Source organism: Malaclemys terrapin, chromosome 5 (assembly GCF_027887155.1).
Source record: "Malaclemys terrapin pileata isolate rMalTer1 chromosome 5, rMalTer1.hap1, whole genome shotgun sequence".
Taxonomy (NCBI): Eukaryota; Metazoa; Chordata; order Testudines; family Emydidae; genus Malaclemys; species Malaclemys terrapin.
In genome coordinates, this window is record NC_071509.1 from 136,766,225 (window position 1) to 136,787,040 (window position 20,816).

The 20,816-nt window shown below is 46.0% G+C and overlaps 1 protein-coding gene across 10 annotated transcripts in view; it reads left to right on the top strand.

Moving 5' to 3' along the window:
• EPHA5 (EPH receptor A5) overlaps positions 1–20,816 on the top strand; it is a 399,378-nt gene that overhangs the window by 183,058 nt on the left and 195,504 nt on the right. For 8 of the 10 annotated variants that reach the window (XR_008445069.1, XM_054029616.1, XM_054029620.1 and 5 more), the window contains exon 5: positions 3,691–4,026. The exons of the other annotated variants lie outside the window; for them this stretch is intronic. Coding sequence is in view for 7 of the 8 variants with exons in the window: in XM_054029616.1 (XP_053885591.1) it covers positions 3,691–4,026 (336 nt within the window). In the remaining variant the exon portion in view is untranslated. The remainder of the gene's footprint in view (positions 1–3,690; positions 4,027–20,816) is intronic. 10 annotated transcript variants of the gene reach the window in all.

Sequence of the window (20,816 nt, forward strand, 5' to 3'; positions counted from 1 at the left end):
CATGAAAGAAAATATGGACTTGTCTTCAGCCAGTTTCCTTTTGAGTCAGTAAATCATGATCTGGGGAGGGTAAGTCAGTATCTGCTTAATATACAAATTAGCTATCTTTTTTATTATGGTTATTTCAGTAAACTAACGTCTTTGTCCCTGCCAAAGAGAGGTCATAAATAAAAATGTCCCATCTGAGCAGATACCAGGTTCCCTGGTCCTCAGAAAATAAAATAGCAGTTTGTTCTCATCACTGTGATTTTTTCCCAAGTTTTAGTGGAGCAGTTTCAAGATCCTTTGTTAGATTTCTCCAAACTGCTAAAGACCATTCATAGGGCCCCTTTGAGAATGCAAATGTTATGGGTTATGGAGTGCCGCTGACTTCAAAGCATTGCTATTGAAATGGATGGTTTTAAGCCTTCAAGAAGAGCACCTGACTCTTCTGTAGAGAGCGAGTAAAAACCTCTGGCAACTTTAGTAAAGTAATAATTTACCTCCTGTTAAAGACACATTGTCCAATAAGTGTTTCTTGTGCTTGACTCCCCCCTCCCCCACCCCACATTCCCCCTTAGTTTCCTAGTATACGTAAAGAGTCATCCCATAGTGGAAAGAAAAACTGGACGATTTAACTGGTCAAAAGTACTTGTGTGCTATGCATTTAACTCAGCACAACTCCAGGCCTGAATTTCTGTAGCTTCCCTTGTGTCGGTCTGACGGGGCTGAAAGTTCTTTTTAACTGTTCATGTGCTGTTCTGCCATTAGCTAAGGCCTAGTCTTCACTTACCGGCTGGTCCGGCGGCACGCCATCGATGTTCTGGGATCGATTTATCGCGTCTGGTTAAGACGCGATAAATCGATCCCGGATCGATCCCGGAAGTGCTCACAGTCGGCGCCGGTACTCCAGCTCGCCGAGAGGAGTACGCGGCGTCGACGGGGGGAGACTTCCGGCCGCGTCTGGACCGCGGTAAGTTCGGACTAAGGTACTTCGAATTCAGCTACGTTATTAACGTAGCTGAATTTGCGTACCTTAGTCCGAAGTCCGGACTAAGTGGGGACCAGGCCTAAATCATGCTGGATGCCTGTGGGGTGGTTTGTGAGCATTAAAGTGGAATCCATAAAGATTCTCAGATACTTTTTGGGAAGCCCTCACTGCCAATTGCCACAGTTTGTGAGAGTTTCCTTCTTTGCATCGGTTTAACTTTTGTTTTCCGGTTTGAATAATATGCAATAGTTATCATTAGAATGACTGTCGTTCATATGCATGAAAACTCCCTTTGGCTACAGTAGGAGTTGCACATATGCTGCAATTCATTCCTTATGCTTCTGTCCTGCAAAGACTTGAGCACATGGTTTATTTTAAGCATGCCATTGGCTTAAATGGGACCACTCACGTGCTTAAAGCTATGTGTGTGCATAAACATTTGCAGGATTCAGTTCTTACTGGCCTCTTCAACTCCCCCTCTTTGGACTTTGAGAGCAGACACACAAAGACAAATTTTCATCAATGGCTCCTTCAATTGCATGCACAAATAGGTGCTTAGGCGCTCAAGTACCTGCCTGTGTGTGCAGTTAAGGCAGTCCGTTTTAAAAACGGGATCCACAGAATTGAATATATCACTCCGAAAAAGTTGCACTTTCCTAAGCCATTCTTTTTGTTTTAATTGGACATCAAGGGTTGAGTTTCTCTTAGAATTGGCTAAAATGTCATCTCCTAGGAGAATCCGAGCAGCTGGAGCTGAAATAGCGCACATGCTGCAAATTGCTACAAGGTTTCACAATGAGTTTTATCAATTTTACAGACATAAAAAAGAAAATAGGAAAAAGTAGCTAGGGGGAAGTTTATTGTTTACAAAATAATTGCAATTTCACAAAATTACCTATTTTAAATATTTCAATGTGCTTAATTATAGCCATATGACTAGAATCACACAGAGTCGGGAAATGTAGTTCAATAAATATGCATACACTTCTGGGGAAAGGAGGAGGCACGTTGGAGCTGGCTTTCAAGGAGGTATTCACGGATTTTAGCACCTATGGGAATTTTGCACCCAGTTTCCATTCAGACTGAATGCGAGTGAGTTAGGTGCCTAACTCCCTTAGGCTTTTGAAAATCCCAGTGACACCATGACTCAAAACCAGCGAAACTCTTTAAAAAATGTCCCTTTCTTCCAGCTGCATCACAATGCAGTCAAGGTACAATGTGCAGATCCGTTGTGAAGATCACCAACATGTTGTATGCTACTGCTATCCTTCTGTACAAAATTATCCTTTCACATCACATCAGAGGAGAATTTTGTCCTCAGTCTCCAAGGCGAATTTATACAAAAATATTTCCTAAAACACGGTTTGGCTGGTTTTTTTTCCCCTCCAAAATCATTATCTGTTGACAACTCAGAGAGATTAATAGGATTTGAAAAAGAAAATTTGATCTTGCAATTGTTATAACCTGGCCAGAAAAGGGCCATACGTCCTGCGATTCATGCATTGCCCTGAGCCCATGTGTGACAGTCCCATTGACTTCACTGGGAGTTCCACCAGAGAGTGTAGCCAAGATTTTCATAAGTAACTAGGGATTTGGGATGGCTCAATTTTCAGATGTCCCACTTGATCCCCCGGAAAGGGGTCTGATTTTCAGAGGGCACATGCCCAGCACTTTCTACCAATTGGCATCTCTGAGGGTTTCTCAAGCCGGACACCCAAAAATGGAGGCATCCAGAATCATTCGTCACTTTTGAAAATCTTGGCTTGAATGTCTGATGTGGCCCATGGCAAAGAAGTTTGAGCACCCTTCCCCGGGCTGGGCAGACATCCTAAGCATGGACACTCTGCAAAATAAGAAACTGGAGAGTAGCCGTTCAAACATCTTAACATGCAACGCTTTGTCGAGGCAGAGGAAAAGGCTGCTGTTTAGTACATGGACGCAGTAATATCACTTACAATCGGTGTCGGATATTTCTTCGGTACGTGTTATTCTCCAGGCTCTGGAGCTAGACCCACAAAGGGTCTGTCTACACTGCAGCTGGACGTGTTCTTCACAGCTCGGCTTGACGTACATGTGCTGGCTTTGATGGAGCTAGTGCACCAAAATCAGCAGCGTGCACATGGAGACGTGGACAGCGCAACGGGCTAGCCGCCCAAGTACAAGACCTGTCCGAGGTCTGCATTCAGGCAGCTAGTCTGAGCCACTTCCCATGCTGTCGCCACCCCGCTGCTATATTTAGCAGGGTCATCAAGCAGAGCTAGTGGGTCTGTCTCTCCCCGAGCTGGGAATTCCAGCTCCCAGCTGCCGTGCAGACGTACCTTTAGGGTGAAACCTTGACCCCACTGAAATCAATGGCAAAACCCTCATTGACTTCAATGGGACCAGGATTTCAGCCTTGATGCCTGCTCCCTTGCCCTCTTGGGTGGCAGGGGCTTGGAGCACATCCAAGGGAACACGCTTGGTAGGATACTCCTCCCTGTCTTCCTGGATCAGATGGGTGGTTGGGTCCCAACATGCACACTTCAAAGCGAGGAGGGACAGCTAAGAGTGACCCCCCATTGCCCTGCCGGTCCTTCAGCTGCTGCTGTGCATTGGCTCTGTGTGCTCCATGGCATGTGAACAGTGCAGCCCCTCTTTTCAGCCTAGAGAGTAGCACAGAGCAGGATGGACGAGAATGCTATTTTCACCCTGTGTTTTTCTCACTTTACTTTACAAACCAGGACCCCCCTCAGCTCCTCGGAATGCCATCTCAAATGTTAACGAGACTAGTGTCTTCCTGGAATGGATTCCCCCGGCTGACACCGGTGGAAGGAAAGATGTGTCTTATTATATTGCATGCAAGAAGTGCAGCTCCCACTCGGGGCTGTGTGAGGCGTGTGGCAGTCATGTCAGGTACCTCCCCCAGCAAATCGGCCTGAAAAATACCTCTGTCATGATGGTGGACCTGCTTGCTCATACAAACTATACCTTTGAAATTGAGGCAGTGAACGGAGTGTCCGACCAGAGCCCTGCAGCCCGGCAGTATGTGTCTGTAAATGTAACCACAAATCAGGCAGGTAAGTGGAACTTCAAAAGGGGCTAAGATTCTGGGGTGGGGGGCCCTGGCCATTCTGTGGGGTGGAACTCCCATTGAAATAAGTGGAAGTAGCAAGACTGGGCCTTGAATTCTTTCCTATGCAGGCGGTTGTTGTGTCCCCCCCCCCATTTCACAGTATAATTATTGCAGCCTTGGAACAGCAGGAATGTTCCCTCTCAGCAGGGTGCATTTTGGTCGGGTTTTTTTGTTTTTAATTAAACATGGAGCATCCTTCATAGCTTAACGTTTCCACGTCTTCACCCACTAAAACAAGAGCCACACAATTGTCTCCCTTATTGGCAAAGGGACAACCTAGCGAGAGCCTTTAGATTTCAGGTGTAGTGCAGTTTAAATGGACTCACTGGTTTAGCAAATGGCTAATTGATCTTGGAGCGGCCGCTGGAGCGAAAGTGAAAAGACGGGGGCTGTCCCATTGCCCCGTTAGCAGCGCAGTGAGAAACTGAACGGATTCAGGATGGGGAGGTGTTGCTGGCTCAGGTCAGGGATGTCATTGCTCATTGTCTCATTTCAGTTTTGCATCGTGCAAATGAAGATAGTGGGGAATTTTCCCCCCCTTACCCAGGGCTAGGCTCTGGGCACAGACAGGGAGCAGAGGGAATAAAGAGCCTGACCCACCTCGCACAGCCCATGTAAAGCCCAAGCAGATTTACATAGTTTGCACTCAGGGAGCCCAGACATGCCAAGGGGATCAAGGAAGAGGGAGCCCCGGTTATACCCCCTACACGGGATGCAGCCCCATGTGCACCCTTCTCTGCATCTCACACACCCTGGTAGGCATTGTGCTCAGAGCCCTCAAAGGCCCTACCTTGTTCTGCCTCTCTTCACTCTCCCTCCCTTAAAGCTGCTGTATTGCAAATGATCTTCCTTCCTGGAGGGCTGACTGTGGAACCCATGCAGTCGGCTTCCTGCACCTGCCAGGAACATGAGGGGCTCCTTCCTGCAAGGGCTTAGTACCATCTCCTCAAGCACAGCCGGCTAGTGGCATTTGGGAGCATGGGCCCAGCCTTAAGAGCCAAACTCAGAGCTCTCGCAAATACAGTGCATTGCTCTGCCGCCGGATTCCCAAGCCAGCCTTTCCTGCTCCTTTGAAAGGAAATGCTCTTACCGGAGAAATCTGGCACGAGCTACCGAGTGGCAGACAGATTTCAGAGTCCTGGCTGCAAAGCAGAAGGACGCTAGGCTGAGCGGGATTGAATTTCATTAGAACAGCACAGGTACACGTTTGTAGGTTCAGCAGCCACCCGAGAGGCCATTGATGTGTTGTAACTAATCAAGTCCGTGCCCCGGTAATTAATTTGGATTGCTGATGTGTCAGGCAAAGCATGCGAATGTCTCTCGAGGAGAGGAAATAAAAGCACTGTTGGGTTACTGCTCACTGCTGATTGACGTGGCAGGAAGCCTTCAAGGGTAGCACTGGCAGATGTCAGCATGACACCTGCAAAAACACCTGTTTAATTCAAATAAACAAGTGTCATGGCCCTTAATGAAGTTTACCATTGTCCCCATCACAAAGGCTGCTGCCAGCAGGTCTCCTCTTGGACGAAATAGGTTATTGGGTTGACTTTAGCATTTCATAAACAGCAGTGGAGGTTTCCCTGATGCGCTGAGCTAAAGGCACATAAAGATCAATAAATGTAGCGGTAGGTGAGAAGATCAGATATGGACGATCACCACTTTCTGTAAAGAAACACTTCCACCTTGTGAGTTATGCCCAAATCTCCCACTAGTTGTATTAGGAGTTATATGCATCGCTGACTCTCTGTGCACTGAGATAAGAATGTACCCACTGTACAGTTATTACCAGATCTTTGGTGGGGAAATCGTAGCCTGTTGTGTTTGGGATGATAAATGCAGCTCATGTCAAAAAATAATGGACGTTATAGCCCTGATTCCCCAGTGTGATATTCTGGATTTACGCCAGCATAACTGCATTGCGATCAGTGGAATCGCACTGTAGCAGAACTGGAGTAACGTAATGGTAAATTGGGCCCTCTGTGTTTATTTCATTGTGCAGTCTTGACGCGACAGCTTTATGCTTCCTCTGTTTGATTCAGTATGTGACATTTGCACAATCCATTACGCATCCACATAGACATCCTACAGCCCTGTCCAAATTAAATAATAGAGCCAGGAGAATGCACTATTTATGGTTCAACCTTCAGTCCTTATTCAGAAGATGAGCAAGGGCTATTTGCATGAGCTAAAAGTTGCTGGATCTATATATCAAACATTCTCCTGAAAGAGCTTGGAAGTTTAGGTTGCTCCCTGCTGCTTTAGATACCATGAGATGTCAAAGGTTAAAGATCCTTTGCACTGGGAGATAGAGCTAGAGGGGGAGATTTTACAAGTGGGAATTACTCACCTTGACTTTCCACGGGAATTGGACATCTGACTGCTTTGTGCCTTTGAAAAGGAGATGTGTACACATAGGAGCCTGTAGTCGTCTTTCCCACCACCCCCCCACCACCACAACTGCAGTATACCAGCCACTCACCCCGAGATCGAAAATGTGTGACCCACCCAGAGAGGCTGTAGGCTTTATACACCTCCAGCTCCCAGTGAACTCAGTGAGAGTTCTCTCTGCTTTAAGGTGGCATGGTTGGACACAGTCAGAGATCAAGGACCTCATTCTCCATTCTATGACACCCATTGCATGCCAGTATGGAACTCTGCTTGCATACAACTGGTGGAGTGGGTGAGAGAATCAGACTTCTACTAGGTTGGTATAAAGACTGAACTGGAGGAAAAAAGAACCCTTGCTAGAAGAAATACTGGCCCATGGAAATTAAAAATGGCATGTCATGTTGATAGATACTTACTAAGCAGCATCACAGATGGATTGCCTGGTGTTGTCTTTTCATTTTTGCTTTGTCAATCCCAAGACCTTGCTAATTTCAGAACTTGAAAAAAATGCACAAACAGCAGGATATTGGCCACACCAGATGTTTTTTATATATGAAACCTTTGGCAACATACAGTGTGTATCTGGTTTTGGGTTCCTGTAGGGATTGTTTCCTGAAAAATTTGTTTGTTTCTTAAGTCATTTCTCTCTCTCTCTCTCTCTTTTTTTTTTAAACTGGCACCAGTAGTCAGTCTAGCATTTTCAGACTGATGTAATTTTTCTTTCTGACTGCAAGACATGTGTGAACCGTCTCGATTCAAAATTAGATTTGTTAGTACAACAAGAAGAATAGCTCGTTCTGTGTGCAAGATGAAAAAAAATTACAGTAAACTGGGAGATGAAACTGATTAGCTAACTCTGGCTGATCAGTGTATGGAATCCAATAATGATTTTCTGCTGAAGAAGTTGAGTGATTAAATGATTAATTTATGACTGTCTATCAGTATGAAAAACATTGTCACAATGCTCTAGGAGGAGGATAATAAAGGATCGTGCTTTCATGAAACTGTTTATAAGAACTAGGGTGACCAGATAGCATGTGAGAAAAATCGGGATGGGGGTGGGGGGTAATAGGAGCCCATATAAAAGAAAGCCCCAAATATCGGGACTGTCCCTATAAAATTGGGACATCTGGTCACCCTAATAAGAACTGCTGTACTGGGTCAGACCACTGGTCCATCTCTGACAGTGGCCAGTACCAGAGCTTCAAGGGGAGTGTACAGAGCAGGGCCAGTGGAGTGATCAGAGCTTTAGGGTCACCCGGAGCATGAGGTTGCATCTCTGGCCGTAATTGATGGAGATACCCTGCATAAACGTATCTAGTTCTTTTTTGAACCCTGTTATATTTTTGGCCATCATAACATCCAATGGCAATAAATTCCCCAGGTTAATTGCGCATGGGGTGAAGAAGTACTTCCTCTTGTTTGTATTAAATCTGTGGGAAAGGGTAAAGAACACTTCTTCATTCACTTTTTCCACACCCTTCATGATTTTATAGACCTCTATCATATCTTCCCCCCCACACACACACACTTAGCATCTCTTTTCTAAGCTTTAGTCTCTCCTCATACGGAAGCCATTCCATACCCTTGATCATCTTTGTTGCCTTTCTCTGAACCTTGTCCAGTTCTCCTATGTCCTTTTTGAGAGGGGGCAACGAGAACTGGACGCAGTATTCAAGGTGTGGGCGTACGGTGGATTTCTAGAGTGGCAGGATGATATTTTCTGATTTATTTTCTATCCCTTTCCTAATAGTCCTTAACATTTGGTTACCCTTTTTGACTGCTGCTGCACATTCAGCTGAAGTTTTCAGAGAACCACCCACAATGACTCCAAGATCTCTTTCTTGAGGGGTAACGGCTCATTTAAACCCCACCATTTTACGTGTATAGTGGGGATTATGCTTTCCAACGTGCATTACTTTGCATGTATCAACATTGAATGTCACCAGCCATTTTATTACTCAAGCACCCAGTTTTGTGAGAACCTCCTATAACTCCTCACCGTCAGCTTTGGACTTAACTACACCTCTACCTCGATAGAACGCTGTCCTCGGGAGCCCCAAAATCTTACCGCGTTATAGGTGAAACCGCGTTATATCGAACTTGCTTTGATCCACCGGAGTGCGCAGCCCCCCCTTCCACGGAGCACTGCTTTACCACGTTATATCCAAATTCATGTTATATCGAGGTAGCGGTGTATATTGAATAATTTTGTATCATCTGCACACTTTGCCACCTCACTGTTCACCTCCTTTTCCAGATCACTAATGAGTATGTTGACCAGCACCGGTTCAAGAGATTAAAAAATAGGAGCCTAAAATTAGGTTCTTAAATCCCTTTTTAGAGTCCTATAAAAAAGCCTGGTTTTCCAAAGTGCTGAGTACCAGCTGTCTCCCTTTTCCTGGAGCAGGCAGCAGAGGAAGAAGGAATGGAGGTGGCAGAGGACATTAACCATTCAAAGGGAACATGCAGGGTCAGACGGGTAGAATCATAGAATATCAGGGTTGGAAGGGACCTCAGGAGGTCATCTAGTCCAACCCCCTGCTCAAAGCAGGACCAATCTCCAGACAGATTTTTTGCCCCAGATCCCTAAATGGCCCCCTTAAGGATTGAACTCATAACTGTGGGTTTAACAGGCCAATGCTCAAACCACTGAGCTATCCCCCCCACCCCCAAGGGCGAAGGATAATCTTTAAAAAGCAAACTGGGCCCAAAGTTAGTATTGAAGCACCTTAGGCCCAGACTTTTTATTTCCTGCAGTGCCCTGCCTCATCCTGTAGACGCCTTCTTCTAGAGTGGATGAGCTAGGGGTCCTTCAGCAGGGGTCGGCACCACCATGTGGCACGACAGACACTTGATAAAATTACCGTCCTTAGTGATGGACATTGAGGGCTGGGGTATGTCATTCAGTCATTCAATTTTTGGAAAAATTACCATGGACCTCAACATTTTTACCACGGACTCTTATGTCTGTGTACGGACACGTTGCTGGCCCTGTCCTTCAGAGAACAGTCTTGTTCACTGCATAGCTCAGATCCATTCCCTGAGTGAGGCAGGGGTCCGGGGTGGGGGGGGGGAACTACTTGTGGTCGTGTAATTAAAGGTGGTGTCATAACGCATTTGCCCAAGCGTCTGAATTAAGGTTGCATAGACAGATTGTGCATCATGTATCTAGGTCAGGCAGGATTTGTGCAGAGAAGATCTACAATCTACTATGAGTGTTCAGTGTTTTTAGTGAGAACCAAACTAGTATGGAGCCTGTGTATTTTTACTCCACGTTGTGGGATTTTCTGGTGGGAGGGGTGTATCAGCATGGCTCTCCTGCAGGGGCTGGAGCTAGCTAGCCCTGATTACAGAACGAGCTATATCTGGGAGAGATCAGGGGGATTGTCCCATAAGGAGCAGCAGAAGGCTATGATGGGTATTCAGGAAATGGTGGAGAGGCTACAGAGTGTGAAAGGTTCCTGCAGGGAAGACCCTGACACCAAGGGAGCTGTGACACAGAAGAGCCGCTGTGAGCTGAAGGCTCCTACTAGAGACCCCGACTGAAAGAAGCATTTGGGCTGGGAAGCCAGAACCAGACTGCTGAGGAAACTTCAGCCAGGTAGAGCCTGGGAGTCCTGGGCCTAGTTCCTGCTGGAGACCCAAGGACTTGGGCCTGGAAACCAGAGGGGCCGAGGAAGGCTGAGCTCCAGCCAGGTAAAGCCGGAGAGACTTTGAGCTGGGACCTAGCTCAGGGAAAGGGTTGGGGGCCCCTTATCTGAAGGGGGAGAGTGACTGAGCTGGGGTTGAGGCTGGAGGGTCAGTATGTAAAGACTCAATAAATGGGACCCCAGGAGGGGACTGTGGTAGTTACCTGTGGACTGTGAGGTAATCAGAGGCCCTGGGAGGAAATAGCAGCAGGGCACTGCAGAGGCACCCCTGGCCCTGTTACAGAGGGATATTTAAAGTTAGGAGAATTACAACTAAAAGAAAACTAACCCGACCAGACTGCTGTATGAGAATCCCTTTGCGCCAATTCAGAGAAATCAGAACCTCTTAACTCACTCCGAACTGGACGGTCCTCGCCCGTGCTGATTGTTTGCTATGGCAGTCGGGCAGTTGCTACAACACTTCGGTCCAAGCGCTCTAAGAGCCGGAATGTGCCTGACAAGCACTGCCCTGCAGAGGGACACCACCCCAATGGGTGTTTGGGGTTTGTTTGTGCCTCAGGGATGATGTATGATCTTCCCCCAAACTCCCTGTGGCCCAGTCTGCAGGTTGCACTGTCGCCAGCTTGCTCACTGGGCATGTTGGGAAGGGAGTGGGGCCACAGTCTGCTTTTCCTTTCCCCACTGACGTGTCTGACACCCTGCAGAGAGGAACAGCCCCTGTGCTCCCCTGAGCAGTTGTGGCTGCTTGTTACGCAAGCTGCACAAGACGAGAGGTTTCCTTGTTCTCCCGGCAGGTCTGTGTAAGGGCCAGCCACCATGCAGTGCTAAGGCCCTGAGTGTATCCTACACACCCTCAGACGTGCTGGTAGGTATTTGCTGCTTGGGCCCTTGGGCAGGCTGGGCCAACTCAGATATAATTCCTCTGGATGGCTCTGGGGTGTCGCTTGCCTTAGAGAGGTTGCCCTGCCATCCTTTCCACAGGCTGCTTCTCATTCACATTCCCATCCCATCCTCCCCACTTTCAGCCTGGAAGCAGCGACTCCGCTCCCCAGCGAGGCTCTGGTGCATGGGTGCAAGAGCCGGAGGATTGTTTTGGCGGCCTCCCTCCACCAATGCACCAACTCCAGGCTGGCCAAAGTGTCTTCTACAGCGGGTATAGCTGTAAAAGCTGCACCCAGCGCCATCTCCCTGTCCACAGACACTGTGCAGTGCCCCTCAGTCAGCCAGTGCACTGAAAGGTGTGCTGCACCTGATTACAGGGTCCAACTTAGGGAATAATTCAGAGCACATCACTCTTTGAGGAATTTAGCCTCTTCCTTATTCACAAATGGTCTGAGGGCAGCTTATGATTGTCTCGTGAATATTCATGCTGTGAAACGCTTTGGCAAATTGTCCCCACGGTGCATTCCTGGCCTGTAGATTGACCATGAGCAGTTAGTTGCCAGTTTTCTATATATAAAATTCAGCTGTGCTGGGGCCTAACCCTGTAAGCTGTTACTCAACCGAGCAGCCCCCTGAAATCAGTGAAACTAATGGTGGGAGTAAGACTCTGATGACTAAGGTCTGGGAATATTAGGTCCTTGTTGAGTGATGACTGGTCAACGAGGTTATACTGTCTTTGTTCCCTGATGGAACAAATGTAACTCATGGCATCAGGTTTCAGTGTGAATACTCATGTTTGCAAGTTCAAAATTCGCTTTCCAAAAATAGTCTGTGTTGCTCACTGTTTCGGTGCACGTTCCTGGCTTGCGAGAATGTTCACAGAACGTAAACCCGAAAAGGGGTTGTGAGCACTGCTGTCATTAATTCATTTTGCTGCCCAAGCAAATATTGGGTGAAATTATTTTGAGTTCTTCACCAAGCTTTATGATTAAATAGCACAGTAACTATTAATCCTGATATCTGAGTCCCCTGAGTTCTTCTGCCTCCTCTGATCTTTGCACAAACAGAGCTATTGCCCTGAATTTTTATATAGAGACCTATCATTTGTGATATGTAGGATCAGGACTCCAGGCAGCTCACAGGTTTTGACATGCATACAGGGTGACAGGCACGCCCACCGTACGTATGTTCACACACATGTTGACAGGGATCAACTAAAATGGCTTAAAATCATGCTTGCATTTATCACAGGTGGATTGTTACAAACTTCAAAGCTGTTTTTGTTGTCATGAAAACTCCATGCTTTTCTTTGGGAAGTTTTAATACCAGTACAATCAGTTATCCACTGGTAATGACCACTGTTCAAGATGTTACTGACCAAAAAAAAGGAAAAATAAGAAAATTCCTGCTTGTGTTGGTGACAGCTTAGATGGACCTGTGACATCTGATCTTAATTGTTGTTCTGATTGTCCACTGTGTGACAATCCTACTTCAGACTGATTAGTTTGCTAACATAAAGTATAAGGCATATGGGCTGGAATGTCTTTTTGGTCAGAACATGGAAAAGGTCAGAATGGTCATGGACAGAGGTGAAAGTAAGCCGGTATGGTCCGGTACGGCGAACTGGCAAGAGCCGGTACACCGGACCAGACCGGTTTCCCCAGGCCAGCAATTTAAAGGGCCTGGGGCTCCTGGCAGCGGCCGCCTCTGTAGTTGGTAGCTCCGGCAATGATTTAAAGGGCCCGTGGCTCCCAGCCGCTGCTACGGCAGCGGAGCCCCGGGTCCTTTAAATCACCGACGGAGCCCCGAGGGCTCCCGGCTGCCACCGCTACTCCGGGGTTTGGGGCTCTGGCGGAGATTTAAAGGGCCCAGGGATTTAAAGGCCCGTCTCTTCCGGTTGAGGCCACGCCCCTTCTGGTTGAGGCCCCGTCCCCCTGCTCAGGACTCCGGCGTACCGGTAAGTCCTTTAAGTTACTTTCCCCCCTGGTCATGGAAGATTGGAAATCCTATGTGCCCCATGTTTCAGCCTTATTTGGTATTGATTTCCCTTATCTGTAAGAAAAAAATAGAGAGCTTATTTACTCTTCATGCTTAGAAAGCCAGAGGATTTAACACATATTGAAAACTGCTGTTTAGTTACCTATTCAAACAATGAATTGCGTTGGGCTAGTGGGTATGACTCAAATGAAAGGTTCTATCTATCTGCATCGCATCACAGTTGTTATCACTTCCCAACTCAAGTAAATGAATGGTTCCTGGCTTTTTTTTTTTTTTTTTAGTGTTATCCAAAGTTAAAGCCGATAAGTATCTTTGAAGATGGAGAAATTCTCATTATGATATAAATTAATCCTACAGCTTTCCCCGCCTCTTATCTGTGACACTGGCTGTATGTCTCCACGGTTTTTAACCTTTTGGAGGCTGCATTGCAAATACTGTACGTCTTCTAGCGATACTATGGGAAAGTGCAGGACATTATAAAGGAGGAATGTCTGTAGAAATATTCTCTATAGCTTCCATCAAACACTGTATCTAAGCACTTTTAGATAAAATAGATTTGCAAGGTGAGATCTCTAGTGGGCTTCATGGAGTCTTCTGCTCTTCTCCTTTCCCTGGCAGAAGAAAATTCTTCTTAGAAATGTGCCAGCTTGTCATGGTCACACTGTAGTGGATCAGGATTTAACCACACCCAGCTGGATGCAATGTTAACACGACTGGCTCACCCACAAGGTCATGGCAGACATCAAGCCATCGGACTTGACTTTTCAACGTCATGTTGTAACATGACATGGCTTTGCAGTGACGAGAGATACTGAAAGGGTTGCATGTACTTTATTGATATTAATGGCTACATTTCTCCACCATTGTTAATGACAGGCAGTGGGCATGCCGGCTTGAACACTTGCAAAGCATATTCTGGAATTAGGTCAGCTGTTCCAAAGCCCACGCTAGTCTTGAGCTTCAGGGCACCAAGCTGCACTTGAGGTCAGGCTGATAACAGGTTTGGCCTTGTGAGGGGGTGGGGGGACATATGCATGGTGGATTGGTAGGTCCCCACCAGCCTCCTGCTGCAGAAGTGGATGCCACTCTGAATCCGACTGTTCGGTCTTTATCACTTTGCGTTTTCAAAGCCGTTTTTTCAACCAAAAGATCTGTAGGCTTTTTGTACTTAACAAAAGCAGAGTTTCTCTTTTATGTTTCTAGTACCCCCTATCAGAGGGGCCTGAGACCGTGGGCTTCTTGACACCCCAGTACTGGCTCTGGCTGCTTAATGGTGGAGAACAGGGCCACCCCAAGATACAGGAGAACCTGATTTTCTGTGATTTGTTTCTGCCCCTTTGAGGCCAGGATAGTGATGAGAACGGTGTCCTAGATGACGTGGATGGCCAAGTAGCCACATTAGCTGAGGGATCCGGCAGCCAGCACAGCCAATCTGGAAACCTGGCCAGGTCACGGCTGAGCACTGTGTCTTTCCCTGTCTGAAAAAGTATGAGCTGCAGGATCAACTGGGCTGCTGGCAAGAGTCCTGATCCTCTATCCCAACTCCAACAGCATAGACAGGACAACGTGGCTGGAGAAAGAGGGAGTTTCAGCACGTTTATCCTTAGTTGTTAGGCTTTTCTTGGCTCTGAACACCAACCCAGCACAGGTTGGCGAGGCACCTACAATGTACATCTTGTTATAATCTTATGTCAAAAACTGTGTGCTCTTGGAGTGCGTAGACACCGTGTAGAGGGCTGCAGCCCTGTGAAAATTATACTACATGGGGAAACGTGTTTGTAACGGTGATGAAGGCAGCATCCTCATCTCTGTGGGTGTATCTGTGTGCGCACACATGTCTAGTGAGTATATTTTCTGACTTCGCCACTGAAAAGCATCTAGGTGAAGTCCAGTAAAGTTCAGGGATGGCTCGCCTTGCATGCCTGAGTGTCTTCACTCAGCCTGGCAGGGAATTTCAAACAGGGAATCTTCTCTAAGCAGAGCGTATAGCATAAGCACTCTACCCAAAGGTCTCAGACAAGAAACGAGACCTGGATTTGCGTCTTGCTATGTCTTTAAATGCAACCACTCTTGCTCATTTCACCCACCACCAGGAAGTGGCAGTTGTTTCACCAGTGCTAGAATTGGTGGGGAAATGCTCTGTCCCTAGTAAAAGGGATGATATTCCCTTCCATTTTCACATCGTTTTTGTTTTCATTTCCCCCGCTTTTCTTTCATTTTAATAACAAGGCACAGTTGTGTGACATAAACATCTCTAAGCCAACAGTGCTTAACGCTGGTTTTTAAAAAAAGATGTTGAAGAAGGACTTTTCATCCAAATGAAAGTGTGCATTTATATTTAGGCAGAAACACCTGAGGGTTCCCGTTGGCTCAGTGGCTGGGTGTCTATCACTACAAAGAGCTGGGACTGATTCTTAAGTACACTAAAGTTCTTTCTCCCGTGCCGGGATGTAAAAGAACTTTTCTGGAAAGGAGAAACAGACCCCGCTGTTAAATTCAGCGACAGTGTCCCTTCTAGTTTGGGCTGCACACTGGATGCAAATTGGTCAGAATTTAGGTGTAAATAACACTTACTTGGTTTGTAACTTTTCATTTTACTAGCTTATTTCTCCCCCTCCTCCCCCCTGTGACTAGGGTGACCAGCAGCAAGTGTGAAAAATTGGGATGGGGGTGGGGTGTAATAGGAGCCTGTATAAGAAAAAGACCCAAAAATTGGGACTGCCCCTATAAAACCGGGACATCTGGTCACCCTGTCTGTGACCCTGAAGAATTTCTGTTCTTTCTCTTTAATTTTCTTATCTATATGAACAGAATATATTTTTTTAAAGTAGACTAATGGAGGAAGATGAAATAAATTACACAAAGATCCTTAAGGATGGAGCTCAGTTGTTGTGTTTTTCCAGCAATAATTTTGTTTTTCTTTTCCAATGAGAATGATATGGTCATTTACTCTTCGGATGGGATTTTCAGAAGCGCTCAGCATTGGCTTAATTGTTCCCATGGAGGTCAGTGGGAGTTTTCCCATTAACTTTAGTGAGAACAGTTACGGCAGCACGGAGTGCTTTTGAAAATAGCCTCCTGTCATCTTCACACTTTGCCTGTGGCTATCCTCACTGAAGATAATGGAAAGATTCTCATTGATGTCAGTGTTCTTAGGATCAAGCCCTTAGTCCTTGTGTTTTTTAAAGTGGGGGGAGGGGAAATATTTTCATTTATAGATTGAATTGTGCATGTTGATGTTTAACCTCAATGAACACAGTTCATAAGCACATAGAATCACATATTCTTAAGCTGCGCACACAAACACATGCACAACAGAAATAGAAACATACATATATGAGGTAAAATCCTGACTCCATTGAAGTCAATGGCAAAACTCCCATTGACTTCAATGGGGCCAGGATTTCACTTGTGATTTTTATGAAGGCTTATCCTATATAATCAGAGGAATAGAGAAATGGAGGTACTGATTGTGTCAAACAAAGCCTAAAATCTAGCGACACACAAACAAACTGTTATATGGAATCACTTGCAATGCCTGTATCCATTCTGCACATAAAATCTTCATCACCAGCCATCCTATTCCTAAGTCGCATGTTTATCCCAGCCCAGATGGCTGGATGTCTGCTACCAAATGAATTATGGATCAGTTGAATATTTTATAGTTTTATTTATAACTCCCTCGTGGGTAATTGTTGCTTTCTCTTAGTTTGTTATCAGGCTTTCTATAATACTCAGAATGGTAGAAACATGTAATGCATTTCAACAGTAAAAGAATTCCTCGGAATGGGGGAACTTTCTCTCTGATCAGAATATTATCATCAGTTTAGATCATTTTTATTCTTACAGTAGGTGATTCTACGCACTCATTGATATATGAACACATTAAAGGATAAAATAAAAATGTTGCATATATTTGCAGAAAGACTATTTAATTATGACATGAAATTAAAATGTCTTATTTATAGCTATAAATAAACACAGCATGTAACAAAAAAAAAAGACATTGAAGTTCCCATCCTTACAATTAGACGCTAGTGATTAGCTTCAATTTATGACTTAAATCCTGTGTGGTGCGATATTATATGAATTTTATTCCCCCTTTCCTCTCCTGCTAGTTGCTAGTTAAATCCCATGTTCCGTGAAGGAAGGAGTCTGACCTAAAGCCAAGTGAAGTCAATGGCTTCCATTGACTTCAATGACTTTTAGGTCAGGCCCTAAATGAAGAGGCCCTAAGCCTGCAACTTGTTGCACATGGATGGACTCCTGTGTAGAACATGCTACCCCACTGAAATTAGTCAGGCTTTGCCCAGGCCTTAAAACTTGGTTTGTAACTCTTCTTTTTCCCACCTTATTGCGCCATTCCTCTAACAACCACTCTCTCGCTTTCCCATAGTGCTGTATCGATCTCTGTTGCTGTGTCTTGTTTGAGCCCGGTATCAATCAGGGCACCACAGAAATGAGTAGAGTGATGGGTGGAAGTGACAGGTACAAGCAGATTGCAGTTGACTTAGGAAAAATAGAAATATGCCATGTAGCTTTATGTACCATGTCCATGCAAAGTACATCCAAATCCTGATACGTTTGGTATGGCTGTAGCTTCTGTGATTGCATGTGGAATAGGAGACTAACCATGGCACCAGACTCTGTGTGCAGCCTGTGTGAACTCTGTCTCCCTCTGCTGGTGATGCTGCTCACAACATATCAAACAGAGTATGGTCCTGATTCTGTGTAAGGTACCTAAGCACAAGCGTAACTTTCAGCACATGAGTAGCATTGACTTCAATGGAACTACTGACAGATTTAAAATTATGCATGTGCTTTAGTATCTTGTTGAATCAGGGACGAACTCTCCTGGTCGTTATCTACCATTTACTTTTTTCCACCAAGATACACTTAATTATTAAGAGTATTTTAGAGGGTTAGAAAAATGTTATTGGATGATCATTTATTTTCCTCCCTACTCTGACATTCCCTTTCTTGGGGAGTCACATTTGAGCTCGACTGTAAAGGTTTAAAGATGCCTGTTCCACAGAAGTACATTGATACTACAGTATACTAAAAAAAACCAGCGAAGCAAAAAAGCAAACCTTCTGAAATACTGTTTGTGCCATTGGTATTTATCTGTGAGTTTCCAGCAAAGGATCAGTACAATGGGGGGGGGGGGGGGGAGAGGGATAGCTCAGTGGTTTGAGCATTGGCCTGCTAAACCCAGGGTTGAGAGTTCAATCCTTGAGGGGGCCACTTAGGGATCTGGGGCAAAATCAGTACTTGTCCCTGCTAGTGAAGGCAGGGGGCTGGACTTGATGACCTTTCAAGGTCCCTTCCAGTTCTAGGAGATAGGATATCTCCATTATTATTATTATAATGGATAAGCAGGTGCCAGTCAGTATTTTATTTGAACATGCTGCCCCTCATCCGTTCAACTGGAAGGCCTGAAACAAATCATTTCAAAGTTTGGAAAAATGGCAAAATGGGAAAGAGCCAGGAAACAAACAAGTATATTTCATTCACGGCTGCATTTCCACAGAGCAGGATTGAGTACTATGTCTAGATCAGCTACGCCTACATCTGAGATCAATGGGAATGCTCATGTGCGTAGCTAAGCAAGAGCGTAAGTGCTTTACTGGATCAGGTCAGAGCATGCAGCATCTTGCATGTTTGAGACAAATTTTACAGCTGGCTTTAAACAGGGTACAAGAAGAAGGGTTAAGACAGCCACCTGCTTCCCATGTAGATACACTTGTCCTTCCAGAGAGACAAGACAGCATGGCTGTGGGAATTACAGAAGGACTCAGCATTAGCCCCGCCCTCGATTCTGTGGAAGCAATGGTAAACTTCCTGTTGACTTCAACGGGAGCAGAAATCCCACACCAGCCACCAGATTTTCAAAGGTGCTTGCCCGCAACTGGGGCCAGATTTTCAGAAGAGTTCAGCACCCAAACAGTGTCCCAGTGAGAGCTGCTGGGTGCTGAGAAAGTTTGAAAATCTGATCCCAGTTTTGATGCTGAACACTTGAAAATGTGGCCCTGAACTGTGTGGTGGAGTGGAGTGGAGGCTGCCTGCTCTCCCAGGCAGTTATACACCACAGAAGTATGTACACATTAGCATGGTTTTGGTTTGTTCTCCTCTGTGCTGCGTAATGCAGAGCCCTGCGTCGTCTTTGGCAGAGAGAACCGAAGCTGCCATTGTGACGCTTCTTGGCGCACCCAGGGCTTTGAGTCACCTCCCTGCAGTGTGACGGAGGCTTGCTCTTGTCAGCTGGGTGTTCGCTCCCTCTCGCCACCAGCCTGTCAGCTGCTCAAGCGCTCTCCACTGGGCTATACCAGCCCTGCCTCTTGACAATAGATGTGCCCCAGCCCCCAGCTCCTTTCAGAGTGTTCCCCTGAGATACCCACAGAATCCCACATCCTACGTTCCCAAGGGAGCAACAGCCCCCAGTTTAACCGTAGTCCTCCACTCCTCTGTCACACGCAGCATGTGAGTTCAAATATAAGAAAACAAAAGGAAATCTGTTGGAGGAAAGAACAGTGATTCAAATAGAAACAAGTGAGAGATGGAAACAAATGGTTACATCCAAAACAAAATCACAAACCACAACCTAGGCTCCACCCTTTCCTAGCTAAGGAAGTAGATTAATATCCCAAAGTTCAGTCTTTTGCCGCGTTTTCTAGCCCCAAGGAGCCAGGGCCCCCGGATCCTCCCTGCTCATTAGGTACCTCGTCAGTAGATGGCTGCACAGGGTCTTTTCCCACCCTTTGCCGTACTGAGTCAGTCTTTTCTCTCGATGCACCGATGGCAATCCCCTCGCTGCTCTGCCATTCCTCTTCACTTCCAAGGGGTCTCGGTGCTCATAGTTTTGTGGATAGTTTTCCACTGACTTCTGTGAGTTGGTGCAAAGGTGGACATGATGTGCTAGCCATGGAGGGATGACAACTCCCTCACACTTGCGTGGGCCATCGCTGAGTGTTATGATTCGCTAGTGAGTCACTTTCACCCCAAGAGCAGAAGGGCATAGTTTTCAATATAGTTACATTATTCCTTCACTATTACCCGCACACACCTCTCACAATGATAACGAGTATTGGAAAGACGCAGGCTTTCATCGGAGACCTCTCATGCTGCCCTTTCTGAATAGAGACCATGCAAGTGGTATATTAGGTGTAGTGAGTTTGTTATGTCTGAGCTAGGAGTTGCTGGTTGGCACCAGGCTCTGTGCCACGTCCTCAAAAGGAAAATCACAGGATTTTGGTGGTGAATACCATGAAGCCGCAATGCAGGGCACTGGCAATGAAGCTGAATTCTTCCTCCGCTATACACACTTGTGCCCATTAACAGGAATTTCCTTTCTTGCTATGCCAGGTTGGTATTGGCATTGCTAAGACAGTCAACTTCGCTGTCACTGCCTTCAAGGGAATTTGCATAGCAATTACTCATCTTGCCAGTTAAATATTTGGAAGAATATTCTTGCAAACACTATTGGAATTACATCTCCACTCAGTCGAGCTCGTGACTCATTCCAGCAGGTGAGAGCAGGGCGACTGCTCTAGTCGGTATTCCTGAAAGAGACGAAAGGAAAGAATGTTGAAAGAACATAAAAGAAAGGATCTGGGCTTCCCCTGCCCCTTTTGGTCTCTGTGGCTTTTCAGGGCGCCACGTGAAACTTGTTAATAGTTCACATCTTTCCAGCTGTTTCAAACCACGGATAGAAATGTGTGCTCGGCTGAGTGGATTATTAATTGCACTGACACCACAGTCATTTTTCATATTGTTAGCCCAGGTTGTTACCGTGGCCACGTCTGCACTTCCAACC